Source organism: Clupea harengus, chromosome 17 (assembly GCF_900700415.2).
Source record: "Clupea harengus chromosome 17, Ch_v2.0.2, whole genome shotgun sequence".
Taxonomy (NCBI): Eukaryota; Metazoa; Chordata; class Actinopteri; order Clupeiformes; family Clupeidae; genus Clupea; species Clupea harengus.
In genome coordinates this window covers 12,852,086-12,872,766 of record NC_045168.1, presented here as the reverse complement: position 1 = coordinate 12,872,766, position 20,681 = coordinate 12,852,086, and the positions used below count along the sequence as shown (strand labels likewise).

At 41.6% G+C, this 20,681-nt stretch overlaps 2 protein-coding genes and 1 pseudogene across 7 annotated transcripts in view; all 3 read left to right on the top strand.

Moving 5' to 3' along the window:
• The window catches only part of LOC105889230 (patched domain-containing protein 3-like), a 15,567-nt gene extending 771 nt beyond the window's left edge, over positions 1 to 14,796 (top strand). The window contains exons 1-6 of one of the 5 annotated variants that reach the window (XM_031584120.2): positions 1 to 391; positions 524 to 619; positions 10,105 to 10,975; positions 11,329 to 11,450; positions 11,883 to 12,028; positions 12,849 to 14,796. The exon at positions 1 to 391 is cut by the window's left edge and continues 687 nt beyond it. In XM_031584120.2, the coding sequence (XP_031439980.1) occupies positions 10,259 to 10,975; positions 11,329 to 11,450; positions 11,883 to 12,028; positions 12,849 to 14,497 (2,634 nt within the window). In that variant the 5' untranslated portion in view covers positions 1 to 391; positions 524 to 619; positions 10,105 to 10,258 and the 3' untranslated portion in view covers positions 14,498 to 14,796. Of the gene's footprint in view, positions 620 to 7,204; positions 7,730 to 7,838; positions 7,865 to 8,046; positions 8,104 to 8,248; positions 9,061 to 10,104; positions 10,976 to 11,328; positions 11,451 to 11,882; positions 12,029 to 12,848 lie in introns of those variants that run through there. The other 4 variants (XM_031584119.2, XR_006152925.1, XM_031584118.2 and 1 more) reach the window with 4 other exon arrangements.
• LOC116224432 lies at positions 3,379 to 7,126 on the top strand (annotated as a pseudogene).
• Positions 14,797 to 15,952: 1,156 nt separating the features above from the next.
• Positions 15,953 to 20,681, top strand: part of gpr158a (G protein-coupled receptor 158a) — a 74,611-nt gene continuing 69,882 nt past the window's right edge. The window contains exon 1 of one of the 2 annotated variants that reach the window (XM_012815029.3): positions 15,953 to 18,987. In XM_012815029.3, coding sequence (XP_012670483.2) covers positions 18,113 to 18,987 — 875 coding nt within the window. In that variant the 5' untranslated portion in view covers positions 15,953 to 18,112. The remainder of the gene's footprint in view (positions 18,988 to 20,681) is intronic. The other variant, XM_031583974.2, reaches the window with a different exon arrangement.

Here is a 20,681-nt window from a genome sequence, read left to right as displayed (position 1 = left end):
GTGCTAATTTATTAAAAATCTAAATGTAAGATATCATATGTACACAAGTGTGCACACCCTTTGATATGACACCCAAAAGTGAGCTGAGGTGCATTTTGTTTCCACTGATACCGCTTGAGATGTTTCTACAACTTAATTGGAGTCCACCTGTGATAAATTCAATTGATTGGACATGATTGGGGATTGCCAACACCGGCCTATATAAGGTCCACCAGTTGACAGTGCATGTCAGAGCAAACTCCAAGCCATGGGGTCAAAGGAATTATCTGCAGACCTCAGAAACAGGATTGTGTCAAGTGTCTACTTTTTGAAGGACAGTGAAAGTTCCACAACATGGCTGGACAGATTTCAGAAAGATCTCTCTGCTGTAAATGAACACTGCAAATCTGAGGTATGTATACAGTTTATACATTATATATGAGGTAATCTAATGCTTTCATGATTTAGTCATCATTTTCCAGATATTCACTCTAGTATACAGATTGATTTTATGTCTTGTTTTTGCACTTACCTCACGCTCCAGACAGGATGAAATAAACCTACGGACTGCTGATGGAACGTCTTTGTTTTCCATTACATACGCACTTGTCATCTCCTTTTCAGTCATGTCTTACTTAAGGTAGGCAATGTTATAGATCCATCAGAGTAATGTCTGATCACAATGAATTAATACAACAGCAATACATTCACCACACAATCAACTGGTTGTCTAAATTTTATTTATTTGCAGTTAAATGAGTACAATGAGTTTGAAGAGTCAATAAATATGTTCTGATTAAAAATCAGTTTTAGTATTAAATGTGCTTAAAAGTTACATTTTATATGTTTTACAATTAACCATAAAACAGTATATATCAAGGAAGCTGTAGATTTCCCATCTAATGTGTTGTAACTAAAGAGTCCAGGTGTAGCTTGTCAGGTGAAAAGGTAAGGCCTGTTTATTGATTTGAGCCGCGCGTCTCACGTTGGCAGTGTACATGCTCTAACCTGTTAACATGGGCGGCGTAATGAAAATCAACAGGTAACGCACATGCATCACAGCCAGTGTGTATAAGGTCTAAGAAACACATTCCTTTCTCTCAGATTTGACAATGTGAGGAATAAGGTTAGGCCTCGTTGGTGTTCTCTCTGCTGGTCTGGCTGTAATCTCCCGTTTCGGGTTGATGCTCTACATCCAACAGCCTTTTGTCATTACTGTGGCAAACTCACCCTTCTTAGTTCTTGGGTAGTATCTTGTCTTATGTATTTCATTCTGGGATCATATCATACCACAGACATAGAGGAAATGGCTCCATGCCATGATGTGGTGATCGTGTACCGTAAACTTGATTGTAGGCCTTTGCAAGGGTTTCCTGAATGTGCAAATGTTGAAATTAAAAGTAAGTAGTAGTACAAGTAACGCATTACATCCCCAATACATCAACGCTCTTTGTGTATTCTAGGGATTGGTGTTGATGACGTGTTCATAATGGTCTCAAACTGGCAGCAGACCATCGTCAGAGACCCTGTTGAGAAATGCATGGCGGACACCTACAAAGAGGCAGCCATGTCCATCACCATAACCACCCTAACTGACATCATTGGGTTTTACATCGGCCTCATGAATGACTTCCCCTCAGTCCGGGCCTTCTGTTTGTACAGCAGCACTGCCATTTTATTCTGCTACATCTACATCATCACACTCTTTGGTGTCTTTCTGGCGCTGAATTGGCTGACCCTAGGGCTGCAACTAACGATTATTTTGGTAATCGATTAATCTATCGACTATTTTTTCGATTAATCGACTAATCTAATGATTATTTCCCATAGCAAATTAAAATAACGACTCAAAATGTTGGAATTTGAATTTCAAATGTATTTGAGTAACAAATGTAATCATCATAATACATAAATTAAATAGTAATACAAATAAAGTGCAAACATGCTTTTAAAAGTAAAGAGAAAGTGCAAATAAAGTTTTAAAAGTAACTCAAATTAGCAATCAAGCCTCTGCAAGTGCAAAATAACGCAAGAATAACTGGGCTGCAAGTGACATTCAAATTCAACTTATGAAATATATTTTTTTTCCACAATCTTTTGTTCGAAGAATGCTAAGTGGAGGAGGTTAACTATTCAGAACAAACGAAAATACAGGCTACTCTGATAATTCACTGATTTACTACATTGCACTTAACATAACTGAAATAGCGTTAGCAAGCATCCTCCATGAGACGTTCTGTTTTCCAACATGTAAGCTTAAACCTTATTATAAGTTATAGATATATCATATATGTCTATGATAATTGCTGCTAGACACTCACTGTTCTTGTGCTCCCACAGCTCATTCTCTTTGAAATACTGGAATAGTGCTTCTTTAACTACTAATAATTGACCATCATTGAGAAAAATGACAACTTTTCTGTTAGCCATATCTCATGCAGCAGCTACTGAAGCTAGCTTTGTTTATTGTTTCCATGGTAACATGAGCCGTCTCAGAATAATTCGCTTTTCGGTCGGCCATTTCTGATATGCAGCACATGAAGGTACGAGAACGGAGGGCAAAGAAAACGGTGCATGATTTGTATGCTAGGATATTTGCAGATTCTGTTCCATTTTTCTCAATGATTGTCAATTATTATTAGTTAAAGATGCACTTCGCACTTCATATAGTGCATTGCAATGCCGAATAAAAATTACCAGTAGCTCTGCTAGCGTCTGCCAAAAAAAAAAAAAAAACCCGGTTTCTTCTCTGAGATTGCGACAAGTACCTAAGCAAGTAGGCTAGTGTATTTTGTCATCCAACTGGTAATACTACAATGCCAGTTAAAAATATATGGGAAGATAATTTAAGTTGTCATTCGCCAGACCAGGTGTTCGTACTTGTTTAAACCAGGAAATTGTGTCAAATGATAAAGAACAGCGTTGGGTAGGCTAAAGGCTGCTAGGTAACAGCAGGTAGCTCGTAGCTAACAGCAGGTAGTTCGTAGCTAACAGCAGGTAGCTCGTAGCTTACAGCAGGTAGCTCGCTAGCTGGTAGCTAGCTATTAAATGGCACTCATCTTTGCTCTGATTATGATTATAAAGATGTTTTTTGTTTTCACCTTCCAGACGACAGCGTTGTGAACCCATCCACTTCTAAAAATTAAATAACTATCTGTGCTTTTGCAGGCTTTCAGTTTTTGAGATGTGTAGGAGACGGATTTTCTATTATGTAAATATCTCCACACTGGAGCTCTGGCAGGGACTTCGTCGAGGTTAAAGAAATAAAAATGTCAGCGGGTGCAGTAAATGGATCAAACATTTAATTTTTTTCAAAATATCTCTGTCTGGCTATAGTGGTATGGTCTGTGGTTGATGGCGATCGTAGTTGAGTAGGCGGCAATGCTCGACGTTGTCCACTGTTTAACGCCATTTTCGCTGTTCTTTTTGCCCGTCAGCTACCTATTGTAGTCACGTGACTGAAAACTATGAATAGCATATGTTGCGTAGGGGGAGACTATGATAAGAAAACGGGAACAGAAAAAGAACAGCCTGTAAAGATCTTCTTTAAGGAACTCTATAGCCCTTGTCTGACAAACAAATGGACTAAAATGTTTTGTTCTGGTTTACATGGGATATTTGGCAGCAGGGATGTATGGCTGAACACAAGTTCAACAGGGTATTGATCTGAGATAATTCATTTGTGTTTGACTATTATGATAATGAGGATAAATACTTTTCCACTTATGGTCCAAATGCTATGGTAGTAGTCAGAGAATAATTCCCTTACTGGAACAAGGGCAAGAGGTCAGAACTTGGAAATTGCATGGATAGGTTGAATAATCTAAGTTTTGTTGGTGGGGAGTTCTTCAGGTCATGGCTTGAGTGTTCTGGCACGTTTGCAAAAGAGAAGGAATTCAGCCTGGATGATGAAAAGGTTTTCACGTCAAATCTGCCGTCCTTCTTCAGTCTCTACCCCCAGTTTAGACAAGATGTCAACATTACCAAAGACAGGCCTCTCGTTTTTTTTTTAAACAAACAGTGAACATTGTTGATGTGGAAAATAAGTTATACAGTGAGCCCAGGGAAACAGCGAAAATGTGCTCAGTGGCTGAACTATTTGTGTACCACTCCATATTTATTAACTACAATGAACTTAATGTGATTGTAAATGGTGCCGTCCAGAGCATTTGGGCTCACAGCTCTAGTGATGTTAGTCATCTCCCTCCAAACCCAATCTGCTCTCTCTGGGTGACCTTCTCATTGGTTCAGTCATCACCGGGGTAACAGGCTTTACGGCATTATGGGATGTTGATCTAGATTCTAGACTCCATATCTGTGATCACTCTAAGCATATCTGTTGGCTTTCACTGTGGACTTCTCTGCTCACATCTCCTATGCTTTTGTCTCCAGCAAGAAGCGCACAGCTAATGAGAAAGCCTAAGAGGCACTGTTTGTCTTGGGCTATCCAGTGGCACAAGGTGCTGTTTCTACCATCATAGAAGTGCTTGCTCTCTCTACCTCAACGAGCAAAATTTTTCGGGTTTTCATCCCTGTGTTTCTGACACTGTTTACATGTAAATCCAACAAAGGTGAAAAAGGAACAAGAATAGATGTTCCTGAGATTCCTCCAGTACACGGATTTCAAATGAATAGGCCTACCATTGTGCCCAACAAGTCTGTAATGTATGACAATCATGTGTTTGTAAACGATAACCAATATGTAAACCGTGCGATTATGACAAAACAAACTCAAATGTATGTGCCATATCAAAACAAATCTTAGGGTGTGGTCCCAAGACCCTGACTACCAATAATGCATTGCCCATGGGATTACAACTAATCAGTGTGACATAATAATGATTAAGAATTATTGATTTGAATTTTATGAATATGTATACATAGTTCGGTATATGGTTTGGCAATCAAATGTTCCTGTCAAGAAGACTGTGTATTATGTGACATGAAAATGATTATATAATGGCAGTTGTTGCCTTTAAGTGTCCAGGCACTGGGACCTGTAAAGCGCCTTGAGACTGTTTTATTGATAAAATTGAATTGTTTTCTGTGTAGTGTTCTAAATGTTTTCAATGTATTTTGGATGAGGTATTACAATTATTCACTTTTTGAACATACAATGATTTTATACTTAATTAATCTATTATACATGCAGATTGCTATAATACTAAAGATACTATCAACACAATACAGTTAATTTCAGAATTTTTTTGTATGTACAGTGTAAAGAGTTTAAATAGCTATTAGACAAATAATGTATTTGACCTCTGTTGAAATATGAAAGAATTTAACAAAATGAGTAAATTAAAAAAAATGAAATATAAAAAGATAAACAGAATGTGTCATTTAATCATTTAACTGGAAACAGATTTATTTGAAATTTTAATGAAATGCATCATAAAAGGTGGTTCTCAGCTAAACTGATGCATGCAAGTCTGTGGGAGTCAAAGGAGTGAGACATGGCTTAAGTCAGCCAGGGGTCCAGCACAATGGGTAGGGTTTCCCATGCCTTCCTGCTGAGAGGCAGCGCTCTAGAAACGGTGTCAGTTCAGATGGCCTAAAGGGAAAGTTAGGTTGCAAACCTGATCACATGACAAGTGCAGACTCTTATGTGTGTCAGGCTCACTGTGTCTTATCTGTAAAAATGTCCCAAATATCAGTCCTTCAGAGTTACATCTACAAGCTAAAACTAGTTTGATAATGGGGAGGCTGTCAGGCGCCTTACTACGTGCAAAAGTTCAACAGCATGCAGACAAAAGCAGTGGTTACAAAGAACAGTCAAACATCACTGGATTGTGAGAGCAGCAACAAAAGTTATTTTCCTACAGTTGATCCAAGACTTATTTAGCTTTTAATTCACAATATCAGAATTCCACAGGGTGAAAACTTTACATACAAGTTTACTGTCACTTTAAATAGCCTGGAAGCTTCTGGAAACTGTTGATATGACTTAGTCTATCTGAAGCTTCTTGTCATTATTGGGAGTCAACTGGGGGCGTAAGCGTGGCTGTATTTTAGGACCTTCATTTAGACCCAGTGTCCTTTTGCTTGTCATTGTGGAAAATATGAAGAAGACTTCCACAAGTCTGGTTTCATCTTGGGAACAACTTCTAAGCGTTTAGCGGTTCCACGTTCATCTGTACAATCAATATTATACAAATAGGCCTAAACACCACGGGACCACATAGCCATCGCAGTGTTCATGAAAGAGATGGGTACTGAGTCCTAGAGATTAACTCATTTTGATGTGAAAGGTTCAAAAGTATCCAGGGACAAAAGTTAAGGAAGTGGTAGTTTTTGGAGGTAACTGGTTCAAAAGTATCTCCATTCTTAGTAAATAGAGTGCTGTATTGTCATAACCTGAAAAGTTTGCAGATGAGTATTGTGATTAATATCATACATTTTGGAGGAATGTTCTCTGGTCAGATGAGACAAAAATAGAACCGTTTGGCCATAATGATCAACGTTATGTATAGGGGAAGAAGGGAAAGGCTTGTAACCCAAAGAACACCATCCCGACCGTACAGCACGGGGTGGCAGAATCATGTTGTGGGGTTGTCTTTCTGCAAGAGGGACTGGTGTGGGCATCATGAAGAAGAAAAATGATGTGGATATTTTTAGAGGTTTCTTTGACGAGGTATTTTCAGCCTGGAGGCTAACGTTTGGACACAAATGGATATTTCAGTAGGACAATGATCATAATAATACCACCAAAATGGCTAATGGACGACCAAGTAAATGTTTTGGATTGGCCATCATAAAACCCTGTCCTTAATCCAATAGAACATTTGTGGGCTGAACTGAAAAAGCGGGATCGTCCAAGGAGGCCCACGAACCTGATTCAGTTCTGCTAGGAGTAATGGGCCAAAGTGTGTGTGTGTGTGTGTGTGTGTTGTGTGAAGCTTGCTATGATTCTGGAATTTATCATCATCAAAATAAAGTAGTTTAAATAACGGTAACTTAACTTAACTAAGCAGAGCAGATATATATATAGAAATGAAATGTTTGGAATTGTGAAAAACTGAGTTTAGTGTATTTAGCCAAGGTGTACAGACGTAGACAAAATTGTTGGTACCCTTCCGTTAAAGAAAGAAAAACCCACAATGGTCACTGAAATAACTTGAAACTGACAAAAGTAATAATAAATACAAATGTACTGAAAATGAACTAATGAAAATCAGACATTGCTTTTTAATTGTGGTTCAGCAGAATAATAATAAAAAAAAAATAATGAAACTGGCCTGGACAAAAATGATGTTACCCTTATAATAATAATAATATTTTGTTGCACAACCTTTTGAGGCAATCACTGCAATCAAGCGATTTCTGTAACTCTCAATGAGACTTTTGCACCTGTCAACAGGTATTTTGGCCAACTCCTTGTGTGCAAACTGCCCCAGCTGTCTCAGGTTTGAAGGGTGCCTTCTCCAGACTGCATGTTTCAGTTCCTTCCACAGATGTTCAATAGGATTTAGATCAGGGCTCATAGAAGGCCACTTCAGAATAGTTCAATGTTTTGCTCTTAGCCATTCTTGGGTGTTTTTAGCTGTGTGTTTTGGGACATTATCCTGTTGGAGGACCCATGACCTGCGACTGAGACCAAGCTTTCTGACACTGGGCAGCACATTACGTTCCGGAATGCATTGATAGTCTTGAGATTTCATTGTACCCTGCACAGATTCAAGACACCCTGTGCCAGATGTAGCAAAGCAGCCCCAGAACATAACCGAGCCTCCTCCATGTTTCACAGTAGGTACAGTGTTCTTTTCTTTGTATGCTTCATTTTTGCGTCTGTTAACATAGAGCTGATGTGACTTCCAGGCAAATTCCAGTCTCGCTTCTTTATGATTTTCTTTCAACAGTGGTGTCCTCCTCGGTCCAGGTCCAGGTCAGTTTCATTCGTTTTTTTTAAATTATTATTCTGTTGAACCACAATTTAAAAGCAATGTGTGATTTTCATTACTTCATTTTCAGTAAATGTTTATTTATTATTACTTTTGTCAGTTTCAAGTTATGAAACTAGTGACCATTCCCAGTGACCATTGTGGGTTTTTCTTTCTTTAACGGAAGGGTACCAACAATTTTGTCCACGTCTGTATGTACACTTCTGACCTCAAGTGTAAAAAGGTAATGAATGTAAATTCCTAATGAAGTTGGTTCCTGATTTTTCATTTTTAATTAAAGCATTTTCTTTACCTTGTGGTGAACATATTAAACATTCTTTTAATACCTGTTCATGTTTGCAAACTCTCCCTCTGATCATTTCATGCAGTTTCATCAGGTGTGATGGGGACACAGAAATGCAGGTTTGACCCATTAAAAACAGTCCCTCCTTACCATGAGATCCGCTGGAAAGTTGCCGGTGAAACTCCTCTACTCAACACGCCTTTGCCTTCTAGTGGTCTTCATCATGTCAGAAGATTACTTTGTGAGAAGGTGACATCCCCCCTCTTCTCACTGACTCTCAAGAGAAGTTTGGCCCTGGTGTGGGGACTCCCCCGCCGCAATGGTTGGGTCCGGGCTCCCTCACGATAGTGGCTGGACCCGGGAGACCTAATGGGTCCAATTAAGCTCAACCGGTGCCTCATTTTCATGAGAGAGGACTTTAGAGAGAGATTACCTTGGCATGAAGGTAAAACCCTTCCCTGCTGTGAGGCGGAGTGTCTGTGTGTCTGTTTGTCTGTGTGTCTGTGTGTCTGTGTGTCTGAGTGTCTGTGTGTCTAGCTGTGTGTCTGTGTGTCTAGCTGTGTGGACACTGTTTCTCTGTGCTTTGTTGGTGTGCCTTGTTTATTGTGCCTGTTTCTTTGTGCTTGTTTTGTTTGCCTTGTTTTGTACCGCTAGCTAATGTACTCAGCATCATGCTTAGTGCCTGGGCCTAGTTTGGGGCCTGGCTTGTGCCCCGAGAGTGCCAGTATTGGGCCTACATGGGCCAAGCAGGTGCCGAGGGTGCCAGGACTTGAGTTACTGTGAGTACTGTTTTGTATTTTGCTTTGTTTGTTTTATTTTGTGGGCACCTGTTTAGGGGTTACTGGTGAGAGTCCCCTTGTGTATAAATAAATATATATATTTTCTTTTTATAAGAAACCACCATCTCTTGCTCTGTTTTTCCCCCATCTTCACCAAGTCCAGTCGCCACATCCTGGAAAAACGTGGTGTGACCGCCTCGGTCCCTAACAAGGCTACAATAGTTGATGGAGATAATTTCCAAACACTGTTAATGACTTAAGAATATATGAATCAAGTGCCTTGTATTAATATATTCCTTGTATGAATCATGTTCTTATGAAAGCAGGAACATAGCTTTTCTGTGTGTGTGTAACTTAGAATATTAGGTGCCACTTTGTCTGCATATGTACAAGAGCATGTTTAGACCAGAAGTGATAAGAAGGGTCGAACTGTGCTTCTTCCGACCTTGTGCAAAACTTCCATCCTTGCCTCGGACGTCATAAATCCACCACGTGGTTATCTCTGCTGAATGCTAAACTTCTGTCTATATAAACCTTGTGCGATGTGTTTATCATTGCTTCACTTTCAGCCTTGTGCTGGGAGTGAGCCTGATTGCAATTGTTGTTTGTCTAATAAATATACTTATATGCAGCCCCGGAGTCCTGAGGTAACTAGGGTGAATTTTCACCTATCAATAGTTATGTCACTTCATCTATATGTATTCCTGAAAACAACAGCTTTATCTTGAGCTTAGTGTGGATGGACTGTAAACAGAGCTGGTGAAAAGGTGCACGTCACATTACGTTGGCCTCAAAGTCCCCAGCACATGTTCCTGATACTGCAGGTATGCGGCGTATTGAAATTCTCAACAACAGCTGCCTGAAGCACAGGAGCTGATAAGATGATACAGCACCACAGAACTGCACCTGACCCAACAAACTCAATATTTGCTCATTTTGGCCCATTTTTCAAATGTGTCCAATCAAAGTCCTCTACACACATTTTCCGTGTACTTTAGTTTTCACCTCTCCACTATGAAAAGTGGGGCAAAGTAACATCAAAATATGTATGCACATGTTAACATTGTTTGACATTTAGGAAATCTGAATAAAATCTCTGTTTTCATGCTGAGTAACATATTAAGCCTTTCCTCTCTCCTGACTCATGTTTGTTCATTTTCAGTTTGGTGATAAAGAATCGGTGGGTGGACCATGGAGACGTGTTTGGACACATAAATAACACACGAACAGCAAAAGTCCAACTTTACCGTGCCAAGGACACATGGAGCGATACTTTTTGTGATTGTTCTTACTAAATATTAGCCTTCTGAGACGCTATGACGGGCTTTCGCACAGACTGTGTCCAGAAACCCCTCTCTTTGCTTTTTGAAAAGCTTGGGTATCTGGTTGGATCTTACCCTGTCTGTTTCATGGTCATTCCTCTGCTTGTCTCTGCTGGTCTAGGAGGGGGATTTTACTTTCTGGCAGACCGGGAGGACAATGACATCGAACAACAATTTACACCCACTAATGGATGGTCAAAGGAGGCCAGGAGGTTTGTCAGAGACAATTTTCCACATGACGACTCCATGTTCTCCATCCAGAGGCTGTACACTGAGGGGAATTACGCATCAGTTATCTTATCATCTAAAAACAACAGCAACATATTTACGGAGGTCGCTTTTGAAGACATCATTCATCTGGACGGCAAAGTGAAAAATATCTCTGTTGATTCCAATGACAGGCATTTAAGATATGAAAACCTGTGTGCCAAAATGAAAGACAAGTGCATGCCGAATGTAATATTAAACATCATTGGTTACGATCCCCAGAAAATTGAACGTGCAAATATCAGTTTTCCTCTGCACAAAGTTAAAGGCAGACCGGAGTTTCTTGGGTTTACAGTCGGAGGAGTCAACCTATCGGAGGGTCTGGTTCAGAGTGCCCAGGCTGTTAGGCTCTTTTACTTCTTAGAAGATGGTGGAAACTCCTACTTGTGGCTAAAGCAGTTCCAGAGAGTGATGTTATCTGAAAACAGCTATGATGAAATTAAGGTATGTACAGAATTGTGATGTGTTGTTAGTTGTTGTTATTTGGAGCATGATGCTGCTTTCTCTCATCCTACCATCCTATGGATATTTAAATACTTTGAACTTAAATACGCCATACTGTAATTCAATATTTTCTCATTTACTAGAATCCTCAATACTTCATACTTTCAGTTATTAGAATAATGCAGATTTCAAATGAGTTACACTAGATTTCTATTGTTCGTAGCTTGACTGTTCTCTCCCTTGTACGTCGCTTTGGAGAAAAGCGTCTGCTAAATGACTAAATGTAAATTGTAAATTTATCACCATAGGAAATCAGCTGATCAGTATTTCACAAGGGTATTTTTTCTCTCTAGATATCTCTCTTCACTTCCTTGTCCAGGCAAGAGGAGTTTGAGAAGCACACACCAGATGGCATACCTCTGTTTAGCATTACTTATTCATTGGTCATCTCCTTCTCTGTCATTTCCTGCTTAAGGTAATAGTGCACTTAGGGATGAGATCACCCATCCCAGACTATCTAGAATGTAAAAATACACTCAACATGACCAGTATCCTTTTAAAACACTGTTGGTTTAGAGGTCAAGGATTTACATTCTGGATGATATCCTTCATACTGTGTACTTTCATTATGTATTTTCCTCCACTGGAGTAACCACAGGGGGGGATACTGTGCATTTTATGTCGACTATTAATCACACACCTCTTCCTAAAGGAGCGTATAAGGTAGAGATGCCATTCGTGGATGTATCTGGATGCATAATTCAAGGTCAGGGGAAATGAGTCAACGACCTTGGAATAGCTTAAATCACACGCCAGAAGATGTGTCACAGGAAATTGGTACATTTGCCTTGTACCTGTTCACAAAATGCACAATAAACACATTTTTTTACCATGTGCTTTGCTTTAGGTTTGACAACGTGAGGAATAAGGTGTGGGTGGCCTTCGTTGGGGTGCTCTCTGCAGGCCTGGCTGTGCTCTCTAGCTTTGGCTTCATGCTCTACATCGGGGTTCCCTTCGTCATAACTACTGTCAACGCTCCTTTCCTCATACTGGGTAAGGTGTTTGAAATAGTTTCCATTTATTATTCCTCGATTTAAAAAAAAAAAAAAAAAAAAAAACAACAACAACCTGTGACACTGAAGGCTGCCACGACAATATCAAAAGTATTTGGGTTACCTTGAAAGAACTTAAAACAAACAGTGAAAAAACTTCTCATTATATTTGGTGAGGATTATATATTGTACCATAGTATTCATCATTTGTTATTATTTGATACGTCATATCACATTTTCCTACTGGCTTTCCAATAACAACCCTTTAAAATGAATATGACTGTACATGCAAGACAATATGAAAAAGAAACATAATATTCATTGTTTTGCAGAACACATTTAAAAAGCTTCCATCTTGTGAGGTCTTTGAAGTTTGGACTGAAGTCAAAAACATTCTCGAGCTTTTAATTTCAAATTTTGACTGCGGCCTGTTAATCTCTTGGCTTTATGCTTGACTGATAATGCTTAAGTCTTTATTCAATTTATGTAAATTCCTATTCTGTCACACGCTAGTATCAGAAAGAGAGGCTGTCAATAGATTTAGGCACTAGTGCAGCAGTCGTTTCACACTGAATGAAGTGAATGGAAATCCTATAAAAGGAATCTTCTGGAGATCATGTGACTATGAAGCTGTAACAGACACAAGCCAATAGAATATTGGTTACAGTATAAAATTACACAATGAACTGCAGCTAGTGTAGACATCTACCCTTCAGAGAGCAAAATACATTTGATCTGATTCTCTCAATGCATTATATTGTTTCAGCTATTTCATATTTACAATATTGTAATAAAAATGCTCTCTGATTTTTATTCTGTAGGGATTGGTGTTGATGACATGTTCATAATGGTCTCAAACTGGCAGCAGACCAACGTCAAAGACCCTGTTGAGAAGCGCATGGCGGACACCTACAAAGAGGCAGCCATGTCCATCACCATAACCACCGTGACGGACATCCTCGGCTTCTACATCGGCCTCATGACCGACTTCCCGTCCGTCCAGTACTTCTGCCTGTACACCAGCACCGCCATCTTCCTGTGCTATGTCTACAACATCACGTTCTTCGGAGCCTTCCTGGCACTCAATGGCAGGAGAGAGAGCAGGAACGGGCACTGGCTGACCTGCATGCAGATCCCGAGCAAGAGACCTGAGGAGAGCTCCAGGTGTAGCGCCCTCTGCTGTGTGGGGGGTCACTATGACGAGGAAAAGGGCTCTGAGACGGAGCACCCCATGAACCGCTTCTTCAAGAGACACTATGGTCCCTTCCTGATCAAACCATGGACGAAAGTGGGCGTAGTGCTGTTGTATGTGGGCTACGTGACCCTGGCTGTTTATGGTTGCTTCCAGGTTCAGGAGGGAATCGAAATGAGCAATCTGGCCGCTGATGATTCTTACGTGAACAAGTACTATGCGGATGAAAGGAGATACTTCTCTGGGTACGGACCGACTGTGATGGTGATGGTGAGAGGGGAGTACCCGTACTGGGAGGAACCGAAGCGGACCGCGCTGAGATCTTGTCTGAATGAGTTCACGGAGCTGAGCTTCGTCAGCAAGGACGTCAACATGTCATGGCTCGACATCTACGAGGATTATTCTCGCCTCGCACCCTTTAGCTTGAACAACAAGACCACGTTCATGTCAAACCTTCCAATGTTTTTCACTCTCGTGCCAGAGCTCAGCCTCGACGTGAACATCACGGATGAGGAGATCTACGCCTCGCGTTTCTTTATCCAGACAGTGAACATTGCCAATACTACAATGGAGATCAAGATGTTTAATGAGCTCAGGGAGACAGCTGAGAAGTGCAAAATCGCTGACATACTGGTTTTTCATCCTGCATTCATCTTCTTTGACCAGTATGACATCTTGGAAAGCAGTACTGTCCAGAGCATTGGCTTCACGGCTCTAGTGATGTTAGTCATCTCCCTCCTTCTGATCCCAAACCCAATCTGCTCTTTATGGGTGACCCTCTCCATTGGCTCAGTCATCACCGGGGTAACAGGCTTCATGGCATTATGGAATGTCAACCTGGACACCATATCCATGATCATCCTGGTTGTGTGTGTTGGCTTCACTGTGGACTTCTCTGCTCATATCTCATATGCGTTTGTGTCCAGTGAGAAACCGTCGGCCGATGAGAAAGCCATAGATGCTGTCTTTCACCTGGGCTACCCTGTTTTACAAGGGGCCGTATCCACCATAATAGGGGTGATAGTTTTGGCAACTTCAAAGAACTATATCTACCGTACCTTATTCAAGATTATGTTTCTGGTTATGGTTCTTGGGTTAGTTCATGGCCTAGTGTTCATCCCAGTGTTTTTGACCTTGCTGTCCTTCAACTGCACTAACAAAGACAAGAAATCCTATGATTTTGAGGATAACTTTAAGACTGCCCAGAAGGCCATTATTTATGAAAATAAAGCCTTTCAGACAGAAAATGAGCCATGTGTGTGTACAATAAGCACATAGCAAAGTGACTGTCGTTAAGAACATTAAAACACAAAATAATCAGGGATATTTATCCTAGCAGGCCACAGCTCCCACTCTTGGAATATTTAAGTATGTTGTATGGTATAGAAAAACATAAATGTATGGTATGTGTTGTATGTATTGCATGGTATGCATTGTATCTCTAAATAACACAGTACAGCACTTTATTGTATTCACATGGATATGGAATGTAGAATTGACTTGAATACTATTAAGAAAAACGTAGTCTTGTGAGAATGTAATATCAGCAAATACTTTACAATAAAGTTTAAGACTCATTCTAATGGTCTCTGCCTTATGTTCAAGAATTCTTATACATATTACACTATTGTAATGGGACTTCTCTAGCTGTCATTGCTACGGATATTTGCCAGTTAAGGCTCAGCCAGTCCTGACTGGAGTGGAGGGGCTCTAGCTGGGGGTTAGCCTGCTGAGGGGTGGGTGCCTGACACGCGCTGGGGGTTAGCCAGCTGAGGGGTGGGTGCCTGACACGCGCTGAGCCCTCCGCAGCTGCCTCTGAGAGATCGGCCGCCTGTCACCCCCGTCATGCCTGTCTTCCTCTGGCCTCCACCACGAAGCCGAGGAGTCTTGCCCACACACCGTGACTCCATTCCTGATAGTGAGTGTGTGTGTGTGTGTGTGTGTGCATGTGCATGTTTGTGTGTGTCTGACTGTGTCTGAATATGGATGGAGTCATGCATAAATATGTGTGTGGTTCTTTATTGTGTGTCTTTGTGTGTAAGTAGTCATACATGTCTATATATTATTTTTCCATATGTATGAGTGTGTGTGTGTGTGTGTGTGTGTGTGTGTGTGTGCATGCGCGCGCGTGTGTGTGTGTGTGTGTGTGTGTGTGTGTGTGTGTGTGTGTGTGTGTGTGTGTGTGTGTGTGTGCGCATGCGCGCGCGCGTGCGTGTGTGTATACAATATGTGTGTGTGTGAGAGGGAAAGTGAGATAGAGAAAAGCATCAAACCAGTACATGTCACTCACCACATACCAAATAAGGACCCAGATAGGAGGGCCAGGCAGAACTGCCAAACTGTCTTCTTTTCCTTTTAAACAGTTTGATTACAAAGCTCTGTATTCCTCTCTGAACACAAAGCACATCGTAAAAAAGAAATCACAGCCCATCTGGGAAGCTATTCTGCCATAATACTATCTACTTGTCTGTAGTGAATAAAAAAAGAGTTGGCCCAAAGTTTTATTCACCAGTTTAGCGAACCAAATTCCACAGGAACTTTGCTTATGCCCAAAGACCAATGTTAAGAAAGACAGGATAACCTACAATGAAATAAATACAACCTGGGCCGTACTTCATTCACTGACGCACAGGCACTTTCAGTCTGTGTTTTTTTAACCGATAGGAGCAACAACACCCACAATCCGGTGGTAGGTGTTACGTGTTAGAGTTCAACTATTTCATTTGCACAACAACATGTCTCCTGATTCCTCAACACTGATTCTGAGTATACATACGTATATTTGTGTTTTCTATACGTGTGTGTGTGTGCGTTCTGCTTGTCTGTTGCCTAAATTCAGTACACAGGCCTTGGACTCCTGGCTTATGTTGAAGCAGAGGGAAGACATAATGGGCCACATTTAATGGCTTCCTGGCTACAAAGCTCCTTATTTCAAGTTGTAAAGATTGTTGCTGATGAACCGCAAAATGTGCTTTAAATATTCATGGGTCAGTAAAGGTTTATGAGGGGGAGACTGCGAGCAGGAGCCAATCCATAAGAGCTAACGCCAGACATACTTCTGAAAAGAGAGAATAACATGGGTGAGCTGCCACTACGAGTGCAATGGTGATATTATGGTTAATGGGACTTCTTCCTTGACAGATTCAGTACCGAATGACCATATATTAGAATGCCATAGATAAAAACCAAGCTTTTCAGTTTATCTTGAGACTGGAACAGCAACTCCTGACAATGCACTGATTTTTGTGTTGTGCTCATTATGTTCCAATTCATTAAGAGAGAAATAAAAACAACTCCACTGCTCTTTCGGTTACAATTCGAAACAAAGTAATTTTGTATTTTTGCTATTATAAATGTCTATTAATCTTGCCATTACATTTTATCCACTGAGTCTATTGGTTCAAGTCTTAGAAATTTATCAGGACCCTTATGCTCATTTAAAGGCATTCTTTCATAAACGCAAGGTTTGGGGAGGAACTGAATCAGTTGTGCTCCATGTTGCATTGCTTACAGATGGGAACCAATGGATTAAGCCGTCGTGAGGGGATGAGTCATTGCACCATGATTCATAACTTTCAATGGGCTCCGCGTTGAGCCCTACCACGCGTCCTATTTCTCTAATCGCTCCGTTTTGTTCGTGTTTACTGTGTTTTGGGCTTTCAAATGCTCGTACACGGCGTGCCAGCCCACGCCAGTGCCTTACGTGGGAGAAATTAGATCATATTGTGCACAGTCTTGCAACTAGGCGTGTGTGGTAAACCATGCAATGAATGCAGACGTTTCGTGTAAAGGATCTGTCAGAATACACGTTACAGAAACCACGTCTGTTGCCAAAATCAATTGCGAAATATTAACCTTTCTTTCGCCAGAAGACTCTAGCATATACACTAACAAAAATAAGCATCGTTATTGCAAAATCAGTTATAATAGAATTAATTCAACAACACGCTGTTTAAAGGCATGTGCCTTCATCCTTAAGAATGGTAGACTACTTCCAAGTGGCCTCTCTTATCATGTCAGTGGTTTGCAATCTCTAAATCGTATTTACTTGTATTGTATTTACTTAATCCATTACTGATTGTATAGGTAACAAAAAAAATATGAGATAGTTGAATAGAAATGTCGCTGAAACGTGGGCAGAATCATAAATCATCTTCATAAATCACTGGGTTTCCCCACTCTTTCTCTGTTTTATCGCCAGAGAGCAGGATTCCGTGCGTGTGTGTCTCCGTGGGTGTTTTTCTGCAGGCTTTGCCGTCAGAACTGGACAGCTCCCTCGCGACTCCGTCGAACCCGCCCCCATTGAGATGAGTGACAGCAGCAGCGACCATACGCGGATCAAGGGTCCTTTAAGAACCCTATAAGATAATGAAGGAGACGAGATTGGAAAGCAAATGGTCTCTGTCGTTCTTGCGCCTAACCGCTGCTTGTTATGGACGGAAGAGGGCGGAGTGTGTTTTGTCACCCCCAAGTGTGAAGCTCTGGCTCCGCCGTGAATCGGATAATTGAGATTTTCACCCTCTTTCCCCTTTCTAATTGTGTCGGTTGTCTGTCGCACATCGCAGTGAAAGGATACCAAGAACCATCAGGTCCCTTCTTCAGAACGGATTGGTTTACCATCAAAGAGTGTCTGACATAACGGCGCAACGTACTCAAACAAGGTAAATGCAACAGCCGCTATAAGAGAAGAAAACAGGAAGAATTGCACTCCTGGGGTTTCAGACAGCCGTTGCTTTCACCATTCACGGACAGGCGGGCGTAAAGCTTCAGCATCTACAGGTGACAATGTTGTGTTGATTGAGAGACGACTGGCTGCCTTGCGTGCATTCTCGCTCATCTGGTGAGCCTAAACGGAGTCGCACAGTATCAGTGGATATAAGTCTTAGGGTGGATATGGCTATACTTAGCCTGTCATTACTTTTGCAAGTGGGATTTGTCATTGGATCAAATTATAGACATGGGGAGTGGAACGCGGATCAAGAAAGGGAGAACCGAGCGAGACAGACTATCTACAGCACGCACATCAACAACCAGCGAACGCATCTCCGTAAAGCTCATCCGTTCAAAGCTGTCACGGGGCGCTCTGTCATCGACCACAAAGCAGATGAACCTTTACAGCGGGTGGTCAACGAGTTTCTACACACAGGGGACTCCTCTGCCTTAAAGCTTGCGAACTGCTCACATAGGTATGAGCTCGGTGCCCACTCCAGCAGGACCCCGCACGAGTCCATGCACACAGTTTTGGACACGGTGATGCATGCGGCCAACTTCTTGAACATGGTCTTGCAGACCAACAGGTCGCAAGAGCAAAGTCTCGTTCAAGACGTAGAGTGGTATTATGCTTTGGTTAGGAGCATACTGGAGGGGGATTCAAAGATTCACCGGGCCGTGGTGACATTCAACACTGACTCCATGGCCTCTGGGCCCGCAGTCTTCCTGCGGGCGACGAGAGAGGGCAGCGAAATAGTTCTCCAGGATCTCTCAGGCTCCGCTAAGCATCTCCTGAGGAATAAAACGTCCGAAACGGAATGGTTTCACGGTGTTAAATCCAAAAAGAAGAGCCAATTCCACAAACGTGTTCTGACTCAAGATATTGAGTCGCTGGACGCCTCTGTCCGCAGGGGCGAGAGTTTCGTCTCTGACAGATCTCATATTAAATGGTCGGCGCCATACCTGGAGTGCCAAAACGGTCATTTCATCCCGCGATGGCTCCTGACCCTATCCGCGGGGTTGTATGGTCTCAAGGAACACTCGGCCCTCGACTTCAGGTAAGCATTGTGTGACCTAATGGTAGTGGTGCAGTGACGCTTTCGATGGCCTAAAATGCTCCACAGCACACTGGTCACCCATCGTTGTCTTGACCTATGTCAACTTAGCTAAACACCCTTCACAGAGACCGATTCGATTATTGTCTGTTTCGTTCACATCATAACTGTATGTCATCGTTTGAATCTTCTTTCAGCAAAGGCTTAAGTGTCGTATTTTCAAATCCAGTACTTGCGACAGAGCCATAACAGCTAAGTAGTTCCATATTGCTGGTGGAAAACAGTGATCCCCCCGAATATCATTTCTAATGTTTACCTTCCGTCAACTTGCACAAATGCAGCTCCTCGCAGCAGGAGACGGGGATGCTGCTGCTAAAAATAACTTCCCGCGCTGTTCCGTTGCAGCGCGAGAAGCCCCCCCGCTGATTACATTTTCAAACTTGTTCACTCCATCTTCATCTTCACTCCATCTTCACTGCGTGAATGCCAGTGTCACGTCTGAACGTGTCGGTAAGCAGTCCATTGTTAGGTCAGACTCAGACGAGTGAATAATTACAGTCGATCGATCCACGTTCTCCTGAAAAAAAGAGAGAATTATTTATAGTTTTCTTTTGTCTAAATGTTACCTGATATTAGTCTGAGGACAGATTTACATTAATTCATAATATTGCCTCTAACAAAATGTATTCACTTATGTCTAATATTACCCGATATTCATCCAGTGAAATACTGCCCTATCTGAATGTCATTCGTATGCGGAGGTATCAGCAACACATCTCTGTTATTTGTTATATCATGTTGTGTCTGTTGTTAGTCTTGTGAGGACAGTGATATTTTTGTTTCTCCAAATCCACAACCTTTTCCACTAAAGTCAAATGTCACTAAAAGCATATTTGTCACAAGCTAAACTCTGCTGGGTTTAACTGGATGCCTTTCTGCAAATGCTTAATCTTGAATAATGTCCCCTCCACTTGGTGATCAGGGACATGTGTCAAATGTTGAAATGGCAACTTGAATGAGGTCTTTGTTTGAAAGGTCTTTGTTGTATCTATAGAAATGTTTAATCTGGAAAATGGCATGCATACATGCACATGGTCCTGGCTTGTTGTCGGCCTGTGGTTCACCTTACTTCCTGTCTTTGACCAAGGCTGCTTTAATTCCTGTTTGGGCTCTTTCTCAGCCGGTTCTTGGATTTACACACACACACACACGCACACGCACACGCACACGCATGCACTCACGAACACAAAGTGCAATTTGTAAAGGAAAAAAAGGACAAAACCAAAGAAGACATTCCCTAATAGGCGGCCCTCCAGCAGTGAGTCTCCAGCTCCCTCTCAGATAAACTGGCAGTCAATACAAATCATGAATAAATAATGAAAGATGTACAACCAACAGCAGCCCGAGGCCATCTTCATCCCAGCCCGGCAATGCCTCTGTCGACCCCTCCCTCCCTCCCTCCCTCCCTCCCCAAAGATGGATGAGCTGCTGCCCTAGTGTGACGTCTCAACTGGCTAGTTAAGTCGACCTGAGTGTGTTAGCTCTATCCAGTGCCAACACATCCATCTCGCAGGCACCTGAAACATATAATACCTGCCGGTCTATCGTGTTGTGGCACAAATGGAACTCAAGAGGTGTACACATGTTCTGACACGATTAGGGGAACCAAAACTCCAAATCCTCAAGATAGAAGATAG